The sequence below is a fragment of the Gopherus evgoodei genome, chromosome 5 (assembly GCF_007399415.2).
Source record: "Gopherus evgoodei ecotype Sinaloan lineage chromosome 5, rGopEvg1_v1.p, whole genome shotgun sequence".
In the NCBI taxonomy this organism is placed as follows: Eukaryota; Metazoa; Chordata; order Testudines; family Testudinidae; genus Gopherus; species Gopherus evgoodei.
In genome coordinates this window covers 63196064-63209107 of record NC_044326.1, presented here as the reverse complement: position 1 = coordinate 63209107, position 13044 = coordinate 63196064, and the positions used below count along the sequence as shown (strand labels likewise).

Genomic DNA, 13044 nt, shown 5'->3' with positions numbered 1-13044 from the left:
AGGCTTCTTCCAGGTCCCAAACGTACAAGATATGGATACACTGCAATAAAAGACCCGCAATGTAGCTATGGTTAGCCTGGGTCTGCTGACTTGGGCTTGTGGGTCTCAGGCGGCATGCTATAAAATTGCAGTGTAGATGTTCAGGCTCAGGCTTTGAGACCCAGTGAGAGGAGAAGGTCTCGGAGCCCAGGCTCCAACCTGAGCCCAAATTGTCTACACTGCAAGGATAATCTTGTGGGAACCAATAGATCTTGTTTCTATTTCTGACTCTAGTGTCTATTGCTGACACCTTTGGCAAGTCACTTAACCTCTACCTCAGTTTTTCCACTTGCAAAATAAGGTTATTGATAAATTCCAAGGATAGAAGGGACCATTGTAATCATCTAGTCCGACCTCCTGTATAACAGGCCATAGAACTTCCCCAGAATAATTCTGTTTGAACTAGAGCAAATCTTTTTTTAAAAAACACTACATCCAATCTTGATTTAGAAATTGTCAGTGGTGGCAAGTTGAAGCAAGGCAAATTCAGCCTGGGTGTAATCTTTTTAATAGTGATGGTACTAACCATTGGAAGAATTTACCAACGGTCATGGTGGATTCGCCACCACTGACAATTTGGGCTGAACTTACAGAATAGGGGACTCTATCCTAGGAAGCAGTGCCTCTGAAAAAGATTTGGAGGTCTTGGTGGATCATCAGCTGAACAAGAACTCCCAGGCAACGTTGTGGCCAAAAGGCTAATTTGATCCTTGGATGTATGAAAAAGGGAATCTAAAGTAGGAATAGAGAGGTTATTTTACCTCTGTATTGGGCCTTGCTGTGATCGCTGCTGAAATACTATGTCCAGTCCTGGTTTTGAGAAGGATGTTGATCAATTGGAGAGGGTTCAGAGAAGAGCCATGAGAACTGTTAAAGGAGTAGAAAACATGCCTTTACAGTGAAAGATTCAAGGAGTTCAATCTACTTAACAAAGAGAAGGTTAATGGGTGACTTGATCATAAATACCTACATGGGGACTGAAGAGCCTATGGTGTGAGGATATAGATCTAACTCAGAAAGGGCTTGACTTTAAAAAAATGAATTTTGGCAATTATTATATATCTTACTGAAATGGAACTGTTTTCACCAGTCAGAATGGCAGGATGCTGTACAGATATAAAAGCATAACAGTAACATTTTTCCAATACCAACAGCTCTGCAACTTGATTGGTTCTGGGTATCTGATTTGCATCATCAGTCTATAGCTAATCTCAAACTAATGTGCAAATATCTGTACTCTTCTTGATGGACAAGTATTATTAGAATCAGAACAGAGATTTGTATAATCACTGTACCATTATTTTTCAATAATCACACAGTGAATATGCAGATCCATATACTTGGACTTCTGCACGCAGAATAACCAAGCTGTTTGCAGGAGCAAAAAGACCAACTTGGCTTCTCATTCTCCTCAGCAGAAGCTTCAAAACTTGCAAAAGGCAAAGTGAATAGAGCTATCAAATGGAGGGGAACATGAAAAAATGGGATTTTTTAGAGCTTGACTACTGTCTTGTTCCCATTAAAGTCAATCGGTGCTTTGCCAGTGACTCGGAGCAGGACTGAGCCCTTCTCATCCCCACTTTACAGGTTTTTCTCACTTTATCTTTTTAACTCTGGAAGGTACTCAGATACGACAGTGATGAGCACATTATCATAACTTAGATAGATAGATCCTATTTCCACCTAATGGCCTTGTCTACCCCAGGGCTTTTTGCACTGTTTCTCTAGCCCTATTCAATTCTGTCACTGCTAGGAACTTTGAAAGTATTAGTGTGGACCAAAAACATTTTTATCTACTGTTGTCAAATATTGTGTCCACCTGCACATCATCTGGTGCTAGCAGTAGAGCTACACAGTGTGAAAAGTCCTAGTGTAGATGGAGGGCTCTCTTTAACCACCCAGTGTCATATATTTTTGCTGACATTGTTTATAATACACTGGGAGAATCTCAGCCATGCTCCCGACTTCAGATGTGAAACCAAATGCTAACAGAAATGTATTGCAACTCTTTTGGGGGAAAGAACATGGCTGACCAGGAGGGAAGTAAAGGGAGTGTGGAAAGGAAGTGGATAGGTAAGAAAATGATGAGAAAGAAGAGAAAATAATAGGAATGGGAAAGAAGGACCAGAAAAGTGTTAACTTAAAAGGGAAAAAAAAATTACCTTTTGGCAGACGGTTTTGTTCTTTGCATTTTTTCTTCTATCATTTACATTTGTATATTAAATTAAACAATTCAGTAGCAATGATGATATCTCATGGCTGCTTCTTGTTAACGTGGTGCAAAGTGCTTCCTGGTGTAAATAAACCCTTTGGACTTCACACTTTGTTTTTATTCAGTCCAGAATATGGGCTACAGGAAGCACTCTCCAGCTATCATGGGACCACTTAAACTGTATGATATGCAAAAATATTTTAAAAAACAGTAGTGGGAGCCAGCCTAGTGTCAGTGCTTTATGCTCCCAGGCAGGCAGGCCGCATTCAATTCTGGATCTCTTTCCCTTTATGTGGACTTACTTATTCGTTCCAATGGACCTGAGAAGTGCTGACCATAATAAAACCACTAGCTAATTTTAGTGTGTAGTGATAGGCTCTAAAGAATCCCAACCACGTTTTTTGCTGCTGAGATGCAGAAATGGGGGATTGTATGGTGGATTTGGTAAAGGGATATCTTCGGACTACATCAGAGATGCAAAGGAGCTAACTTCCCCCAAGTAGGAGGGGGAAAAGAAAAGTCTGACATATATTTAACTTGGAAAATTGCTTACTGCCCAGGCCTGGTAATTATATTTTCGTATGATTTTTGCTCACTCTCTGTGTCTATAGGAGTTAGTCTCCCAGTGTATCTACAGAGCATCAGCTAAACCAGTGCTTAAAGAGTCTTTTACACAACACTTTCTAGTCATTCTGGTCTGTTGGGTGAGTTATACATATTTTTTTTAAATGCATTTGCAATACTTTTTACATAACAACCATAACAGCGTCAAAAGATCCATTTCAATCTCTTTTAATAACTCTTTCATAAAGCTCCCAGGAGAGAGCTTTCTTCCTTTCTTTTCTTCCTATTTTTAAACAAGTATTGAACAAACAAGTAAAATTAAAGATTGAGGTCTACATTATTCCCCATATAGGGAAGTCCTTCACAGGGAATGGTGAGGTGTCCTGCCTGGAGATACTGTGTCTCCATGAGGAACTGTATTTCTAGACTGAAGAGGGGAGCATGAAAAGGGACTTGTGCACCATTACCCTTGCACTTCAATAACATTGAATTGTGCAGTGAATCTTGTACACAGACACAAAGAAAAGCTGAGAGAGTCGGGCTTTCTGGTTCTCTGTCACTGGTGACGAAACTAAGGGTAGAGGAGAAAGGGACAGCATTAGCAAAGCAGGCACTTAGATGCACTTTGATAGTATGAGCCAAACATAAACAGATAATACATATCAGGCTCTGTGTGCACTGTATTCATTCTTGGCGCTTCTGCCCTATGCTAAGAGCCTGCTCAAGCTGAGAATATAGTTTTCAAGTTCTTTAATTGTAGATGCTTAAGGTCCAGGGGGGCGGGGGGTTGTTGCATATTATTATTTTGTGTTGGCCCAGGGAGATAACACAAAGCTCTGAGCTCCGTATGTGCTAAGCTCTTGTTGTCCACCTTCCAGTACGCAGTTGCCTACTTTTTTTAGACATTCCCATTTGTTGCTACTGCCTGTGTGCCCTGCTCATTCAGGGTGGTGATGTGTGTCTCTGCTACTACTTCAAGGATGATCTCCTGTAGCAAGGGTACACTCACTGGAAAGGGAGAAGGGGAAATCTGAGTTCTCTTGCCTTACCTTGATGATTATTTCATGAAATGTATGTGACCCATAATTTGGGGTTGGGGAAGACAGGTTGGAATCTTAAAGGCTTGTCTTCACTACCGCAGTATATGTCAGTGCAGATGCATCAATGTAGCTGCGCCAATGTAGCACCTCTGGTGAAGACATGCTACGCTGATAGGAGAGCTCTCTCCTGTCAGCATAAATACTCCACCTGAACAGGAGGTGGAAGCTATGTCTGCAGAATAGCATCTCCCACCAACATAGAGCAGTGTAGACACCACTTTAAGTTGATCTAACTTAGTCAGGGGAGTGGTTTTTTCACAATCCTGAGTGTCTTAAGCGGTAGTATACACAAGCCCTGAGTACTCCTCTCCACCCACTTTTTTTGCTGCTGCTCTCACTCTTGTGTCCATATTGTTCCTATTCAACTTCTTAACAGGTCCATTATAAACCTTTCCTGACAAATATTCCTAATAATTGACCCAGTAAAAACACCCCTAAATACAAATACCACTGAAAGCCAGATAAGAGAGTAGTTACTATACATACTGCAATACAGTACCCACTAATGGGGTGAGTTAGGGATAATGATTAGCATGAGTTCTCTATATCTTGGCTATTGGCTTATGTCAAAACTTAAGAGGGCTCGGGGCTGTGCGTGTGCAAAAACACAACTACAATTGCTAAAATAGTGAAACACTGGCATACATTAGAATCCACTCTAATGAAATTTGGACAGCAATAGTTCAGCTTTCTCATTAAAATGTTATTCACGTATGGAAGAGAGAAAAACACTTCACTTTGTACTCCGATTTTTTGTAAAATGCACTCTAGAAGCTCCTATTAAGAAATGCGTATTATGTAAGAGAGCTTTCGACTGGAAAGAAAAAAGGGGGATAATGACTTACTTCACAAAGAAATTTTAAAATTGCCTTTTGCTAAAATGTTAACTGAAAAGGCCACAAGAAAAATGCAACTCAAAAGGATTTGATATGGTGCAGGTGGAACTAGAGATTTTTGTTGCTTTTTGTTGTTTTTAAGCAGTCAAACCTTGAAAAAGAAACACTGCATCTTTTTCCATATTAATTTTTTTTTTAAATTACCTTTAGTAATTGAATGCCAAAAGGTTTTGTTTTGCTCTTGACTGCCAGTTCTGGAGTGGTGACTGCTCCACACGTCCTTTTAACACAGACAAAACTAATGAGGAATAAAGAAATGTTGGCACTCATTTCTTTGCATCCCTCCTCATTTTCCGCAGTCCGAGTTCTGTCTCCAGACAAACACCCACATCTTTGGTCAGTATGGTGGCTGCTGTCTGAGGAAGCAAAGGAGAGGGAGATACTACCTAGACTGCAGCATAGTCATAATGCTCTCAGCATCAAGAGCTATCTGTGTCTCCAGTGAATGAATCCTTCTGCCGATTGAGAGCAGCATCTGGGTTCACCTTCCCAGTGTGGAGAGTGGGGGAGATTTTTGGCCTTTGGAAGGTTAAAGCCTATTACCAGCAAGCAGTGCAGCAGTCACACATATAATGAAGTCTTGGAACCTATTTGCATTAACACTTTCTTGGCTAGGCTACTAGAAAGGCCTTTTAGAAGATGCTGGCAGAGGAAGTAGAGAAGAATCCACCCCAACATGAGCCACAGTAAGGCAGATACAGGCAGGTTTCCTCTAGAGTTATGCAGGAGAGATCTCCCCAGTAGGTTGCTCTTCTGTGAGGCTATGGGCATATCAGGAAGTGGGTTAGAATCCCACTGAGTTCATCAAAGAAGAAGGGGAACGGACTTCAACTGGGCCTTTCCTCTTTCCCCTACCTCATATTCCCAGGTAAATTCCAGTTAAGAGCTTAATCCAACTGGTCTTTTCTGCAGTGGGTTAGCAGAAGCCAATGTTTCAACACCCTGTAAAAAACCAAAATAAAATAAAGCTTTTCAAGGTTAGAGATGAGGAGGGTTCTGTTCTCCCCATTTATGAGACCAGGGATTAGATTATTCAGAGTCCTGGGAACAAATAGATGGAAAACCCTCTCTTCCCTAAGGTGTACATGCAACAAGAACTTCGGGACTGTCCTAAACCTTGGTGCTGCTTATCCTGTAATCTGTTCAGCAGTGGAAAAAGACTCTCTTTTGTAAATCTCCCTGAAGAGTAAGCTGGTGAAACCAGAACTTTTACTGCAGGATCTGATCCCATCCTGTTAGTACTAAATGAGTTCACTAACTTACACCAATGAACTGTTCTTGAGCAGTCTCCAGTTCGTTAAGCAAAAGCGACCGATTCCCATGTCACAAAGGTTTCCTTCAATATTAAGCGTGAAAGTTTTTTCTCTTCTTTTTTGGCGGTTGTGTAAACATCTGTTTCAACTATTGTATTTCATTTGTGGGGTGTGTGTTAGTTTGCTGCATCCATTTTGCCTTGAAAGAAAGCAGTGGTGAATAGTAGCGGTTGGTTCCATGCCATTTTATTTTATTTATTTATTTTTGATCCTCTTCCTAAACTATAGATTAATTTAGTCATTTAGGAATCAGAAATACTTTTCTTCATTTTAGCACATGAAGCTCCAAAATGTGGACATTTTTGTTGTCCTTTCCCCTCACAGCCAGTGTTTAAAGTCAGTTTGTAATTGCCACAACAGCCTGCTTGCTCTTGTACAACATGTTGTTCACTGTGCTGGTCCCATGTTTCCTCCTGCTGTACTCAAACACAAGTAGGAAAGTGTAACTGCAAACTCCATATACAGGAGGAGACACAGAAGAGAGCAGCCCAGCCATTGGCTTCTACTACACATTAGCCAGGGTCTTATTTGGTGCTGAATGAAGTTTTAAGGACTTGATCCTGCACCACTGAAGTCAATGGAAATTTTTATGTTGACTTCAATAGGTGCAGGATCAGGCCCCAAGGCCCAGTCCACAAAATGACCTATGTGGATTTTATGTAATCAATAATAAAGTATTCCCTCTGCATGTATTTGATATCTGCACTCAAGCGTGTGGTCCATCAAACTCCACTTAAAGGCTAGGCAACTCTTGTGGGAAAGTTTTTAAAAGACAAATAACATCATTCAGCATAACCAACACGTTTGTTTGAATAAAATAGATCTATGTAATTCAAATAGTCTTTTTCTTGGAGAGGCTGAAGAAGTTAGAGCCCGATGGGGACAGTTGTTTATGGGGGAATGGTTTGGTGGGAAAGTCCCGCCTGTTGGATTGTGTTGGAGGTATGGTTCTCCGGTGTACTTTGTTTCTGTCACATTATCTGAAAAAAAATGTTATTTGCACCTATTTATACATTGCTGTAAATCATAATTAATACACAAATATTGATGGATTGGGATGTAAATATTTGACTGGAATAATAAAAATTAAATCTTTTCCCTTGATTCTTTTTTCTTTGTATTCTTTCCATTTTGTAGTTTAAAGTCACCTACACAATGGAAGTAACTAGTGTTATTTTTTTACACTCTATTAATGTCCTCTTTTTATTTAGTTAATAATTCATGTGAAGTGTAGGAGATAAGTGGGAATACAGAATGCCTATGAGTTTGAATTGTTTGTTCAGCATACTATAACTTTTGTATTGGCAAAACTCTGTTTGGGATGGTGGGAGGGGAGCCAAAGAACTTTTCATGATTATACAGTAGCTCATATGTATTTACTGTTGTTTTAGGCGTTCCAACTCCCAGCCCTGAAATTCTTCGGCATACCTTGAACATGCTTGTACGAGAGAGGAAAATATATCCAACTCCAGATGGCTATTTCATCGTGACCCCACAGACTTATTTTATAACCCCATCCCTCATAAGAACTAACAGTAAATGGTACCATTTGGATGAGAGGATACCTGACAGGTCTCAGTGTACCTCTCCACAACAAGGAACAATAACTCCCTCCACCTCAGGCTGCGTCAGGGACCGAACTTTACCCAAAAACCACTACGACTCTTGCCATTGTTGCAGAGAAGACATGCACAGCATACATGCATCCACCCTACAGAGGAAGTCAGCAAAAGACTGTAAGGACTCATGTTGCCCTCCTTCTCTGTGTCAGGTACCACCCACTGAAAAAAGTAAAAGTACTGTAAATTTTTCTTATAAAGCAGAGACACTCTCAAAGCCTAAAGATGTAGAAAAGCAGTCTAAAAAATTTGGACTAAAATTGTTTCGGCTAAGCTTTAAAAAGGACAAGGCAAAACAGCTGGCCAATTTCTCTGCCCAGTTTCCTCCTGAGGAATGGCCCTTGAGGGATGAAGACACCCCTACCTCTATACCTAGGGAGGTAGAAATGGAGATTATTAGGCGCATTAACCCAGACTTGACTGTGGAAAATGTAATGAGGCATACTGCACTAATGAAGAAACTTGAAGAAGAAAAAGCTCAAAGAAGCAAAGCTGGATCTTCAGCTCACCATAGTGGGCGAAGCAAAAAGAGTAGGAATCACAGAAAGTCTCATGGAAAATCTCGGTCACACAGCAAGACCCGGGTGTCCAAGGGAGACCCTTCAGATGGTTCTCATTTGGATATACCAGGTGAAAGAGAATATGGGTTCTATGATCCCCTTACTAGGTCCCCACGGGAAGGCTGTTTCATAATAGAACACAAAGGAGATAATTTTATCATGCATAGCAATCCTAGCGTGATTGAGTCTCACTTTCCCATGACACCAGAATGGGATGTATCTGGTGAACTGGCCAAAAGAAGAACTGAGATGCCTTTTCCTGAACCTTCAAGGGGAAGCTCCCACTCCAAGGTCCATCGAAGCCACAGCCATACACAAGATAGAAGGTCAAGGAACGAGAGGTCTAACAAAGCCAAGGAAAGGTCTAGATCGATGGACAACTCTAAAGGACCTCTGAGTTCTGCTACTTTAGGAACACCTGAAGACGTAGCTGAAGGATGTAGCCCAGATGACCAAACAACAAGCCAAGCATATATTGATGACAGTACCTTAAGGCCTTCACAGTCACTCAGCCATCAAAGGGCTCTTATTTCTTCTGCAAGCTATAAAGATGTGTGTATACCTGAAAAAGTTAGTGGCAATGTGGAAACCCCCAATTCCTGTGGCTTATTGGAACAAATCAAGCCTACAGAGAATTTACCATCTTATAGTGAGCTCAACTCCTGCACAACAAAATCAGCAATTGATGATTATTTTCAATGCAACACTTCAAGTGAGACTGTGCTTACTGCTCCATCACCACTGGGGAAGAATAAAGAGGACCATGACACAGTGACTTTAACAGATGGAATAAAACAACTGTCTCCCTCAGAAAGACAGTCCCACCACATAGCCAGAGAACCTGGGGTACACAAAGAGGAGTCCCCTAAAGGGCCAAGTGGTGGTCCAGTTGTTGCTGGCCAGACCCCTGAGGTGATCGCAAATGGACGACTAGTTCAGCAACATAACTCTGACTCAAGCGGCCTGGACAAAAGGAAAGAAATATTTAGCAAAGATACACTTTTTAAACCTCTGCACAATACACTCTCTGTGAATAGCTATCACAAGTCCAGTGCACCCCTACTAAAACCTCATCAAAAGACACCCTCTGACACACTGCCAGTCAGATGTGAGAAACTTGAACAAGCTATAGTAACCTCAGTTACACAAGTTTTACCTGTTTCACAGAGACAGCAAGAGCCAGTTGGGAACCAGGAAGCCACCTTTGATTATTACAATGTTTCTGATGATGATGACTCAGAGGAAGGAACAAACAAAAATGCTGAGGAAGAAAAAAACAGGGATGATGTGGGCACTATGCAGTGGCTGCTTGAGCGGGAAAAAGAAAGGGATCTGCAAAGAAAGTTTGAGAAGAATCTCACTCTTCTCGCCCCCAAGGAAACTGAAAACAGCAGCAACCAGAGAGCTACCCATTCAGCTCGACTGGACAGCATGGACAGCAGCAGCATTACTGTAGACAGCGGGTTCAATTCTCCACGGTAGGACTGTAAAATTAATTATAAGGACCACTCTAGAATGCTCTGTTTTCAGTTATTGCTGTTTCATATGGGTGAGTGATTGTGGGAATATGTTAAACTGTTTCAGACATTCTTTTAGGCAAAAATTTTAGACAGCTTTAGAAAGCCTCTATCCAGACCGATGGCTTAGTTTCTTTCCCTCAGATAGGCAAAAGCAACAAATCCTACCACTGCCTTTTTTCCATAGGCTCATTCTCCCTCCACCCCAAACTTTCCTGTATTGCTTTTTCTGATTAATTTATGTTGTATTTAGAATGGGGGGGGGGCCTCAAAGATAACAAGATTAACTAGAAGAACAGATACAGTGTAATGGCAGAGTCTTTGGCTGAGACATTACAGATAGCTGATTAGGGGACGTAGAGATACCACTTACACTTTTCTCTGGTATTTTTTAAATCCTCTTTCTGAAGTCTGTCTCTCACCAGTCCAGACTGGTAGGATATGAAGAGCAGTCTCTTCTACCTAGAAGAAGAGTGGACGGAGGTTCAGGAAGGTACCACAGCCCTGAAAGTATTAAGGATGTTTGGTCTCTGAATGTCCAAACACTGCATCAACAGAGGTGTCTAGCCTGTAATGTCTAGGAAAAAAGTGTAAGGATTCTATGTGGTGGTAGAAGTTTTAGAAACATATGGGAAGGGACAGTTGCTGATATATGCCCACCCTGAAGACTTTACAGTGTCATCTCCAGTTTAATAATCCTTCACTGAGGCTTCTCCTCTCTGATCCAAGAGGAAGCCATGGCCCTGGTAGACTGGATATTAAGTCTCGTGTATCCTAGAAACCAACCAATTAATCCGGACCAATGATTTTTAAGACAAAGTAACAATTTACAGGTGGTAGTTCTTTCGCAATATTCTATTGTAGACCTAAGTTATTTAACAGCTTCACTTTTACAACAAATAAAATCTGAATCTTGTTAGGTAAACGGAAATTATATTTTTTTCTGTTTTAAATTGATTTAGTTTCTCAAAATTGTTAATTTATTTAAAAAAAAAAGTTTGTTGTAGGGGGCCTCAGAACGTATGCAAAGGAGTCCTCATCTCTGCACACACAGCCAGATACTCCTCTCAGTTAAAATGATGTCAGTCTAGAGAAAACTCCATTGGCTTTGATAGTTAATCCAGAATGATGATGTTGTAAACTGAGAGCAGAGTTTGACTCAATGGCTCAAAATGAGAGTCATGTAGGTTGACTTTTAGGCTTCTGTCTAGCCCTTTGTGCCTCTTGATCCCTCAACATATCTTTGTCCCTCCTCTTACTAAACAGTAGCAAGTGTTTCACAGCACAGCCTGTCAAGGAAAGCTGCCTTACTGCGGGAATGAAATGCAGTTTTGTTTCACATCTCCTCTGCTGCTCCGTGGCTGAGGGTAACTCTTCTGTGGCACTTTTATCCCTCCCTGGTTCAAGGATTTTTAGAGCTACTGCTTTGCCGCCAATCAGCTACATGCTGCACTATCGACCAAATCACTGGGGTAATTTATTTTTTGAAAAGACATGTTAATGGGGATAATTATTTCTAGCAGTACATTTAAAAATATAATTGTAAAGGAAGAAAGCGTAATTAAGGTTCTTCTGCAAATAGATACAGCAATGTATTCCACTTGAGTGTGTGCAGCCCTGCACTCCAGAGCCAGAGTATTTTCCCAAGCGGAACCTGAAGGGGGCAGCGTTCACCCGTTGTGACCGTAGCTTCTCCCCTGGCTATGAGACTGCACTGCCCTATTCCCCGTTTGGTTCCGTCATACCACCTGTGGCTGGAGGCAGAGTTCTGTGTAGTTTTACTATCACAAACCTTTTATTTTTACTCAAGTTTCTAGTTGCGTATAGTTAATTAGTACTTTTAATACTTAGGCCTGGTCTACACTGGGTGGGGAGGGGGTGTTGATGTAAGATACGCAGCTTCAGCTACGAGAATAGCATAGCTGAAGTCCTGAAGTCGCTGTATCTTATTTCGACTGACCTCCCGTCCTCAAGGCATGGGATCGATGGCCGCAGCTCCTCTGTTGACTCCGCTTCTGCCTCTCACCCTGGTGGAGTTCTGGAGTTGATGGGGAGCGCATTTGGGGATTGATTTATTGCGTCTGGATGTGATAAATCGATCTCCCGATAGATCGATTGCTACCCGCTGATGCGGCAGGTAGCGTGGACGTACCCTGGTGTTAGTTAGCAGTAGTTTAAGTATTTCCCTGATGATGCCCTCACCAGCATTTAAACATTGTCCATTGTGTGTGGGAGCGATCCCAAACAACTATCCCCACATGCAGTGCTTGCTTTGCCCAGGTGAAGTCACATCAGGGAACAGTGTTCTATTTGCAGATCTTTCACCAAGCGGACTAAAGTGGCAAGGGATCTTTGCACCGAGGCCCTCATCAGATCAGAATTCACCCACTGGTTCTGAGAGTGCTGCCGCTTCACTTCCTGTAGCTGGCTCCTCTCTGAAGAGCTGGAGGAATCGTTTTCCCATCAAATGTGCCAAGGAAAAGATAACATAAGACCAACCGAGCCTGCTCCAGGTCCCAGTGGGACTCATCTCCCTCCTCTAGAAGGGGTGTGGATCGGCACAGGGTGAATCAGCCGGTGTGCAGGATGGAGCAAGTCCATCAACCGCTTCCCAGTACCATTCAAGGAAGTCAGAGGCACCATACCATTGACTATGGGGCCCTGGGACATCCACTGAGTCTAGTACCAATGAGGGGGATGCCAGCGCTGGCTGTTCCTGCACTAGCAGCATATCAGGCAACAAGGGACCTCTTCTGCCTTTCTGTCCTGACCTCATCCTTCATCCAGGACTTTGCTAAGGCTGCATCTTTTATAGGCTGGGTGGGCCACTGAACCTGGGAGTCTGTTGGCACTATACCCTGAGGTTTCCCTTTCCTGATCAGTAGAAGTGGGATCAGTACCAGACTGTGCAATGGACCTCTCCAGCCCTGTGAATTGTGACTGGCACTCACTGCCCTCCATTTCGGTACTGTCAGTTACTTTGGTATTGCAGTCGACTTCAGGGTCGACACCGCTTCCAACCCCAGAAACAACCTGTATTGTTTCAACCGTTGGCCCCAGCTCCCTCGTCATTCTAGGCTGTGGACGAGTTGGAGCGGTTGCTCATACCCTCAGGGCTGGCTTCTCCTTTATCCCCTGAAATCTGGGAGTCTCTGGAATCCAGGTCAGGATCTTCATCTTCTAACTGTCAAACCATCTGACCAAGTCAGTGGCCATTCATGGAG

The 13044-nt window shown here is 42.2% G+C and overlaps 1 protein-coding gene across 4 annotated transcripts in view; it reads left to right on the top strand.

Moving 5' to 3' along the window:
- The window catches only part of STOX2 (storkhead box 2), a 108120-nt gene that overhangs the window by 82299 nt on the left and 12777 nt on the right, over positions 1 to 13044 (top strand). For all 4 annotated transcript variants that reach the window (XM_030564345.1, XM_030564347.1, XM_030564346.1 and 1 more), the window contains one exon: positions 7516 to 9781. In XM_030564345.1, coding sequence (XP_030420205.1) covers positions 7516 to 9781 — 2266 coding nt within the window. The remainder of the gene's footprint in view (positions 1 to 7515; positions 9782 to 13044) is intronic.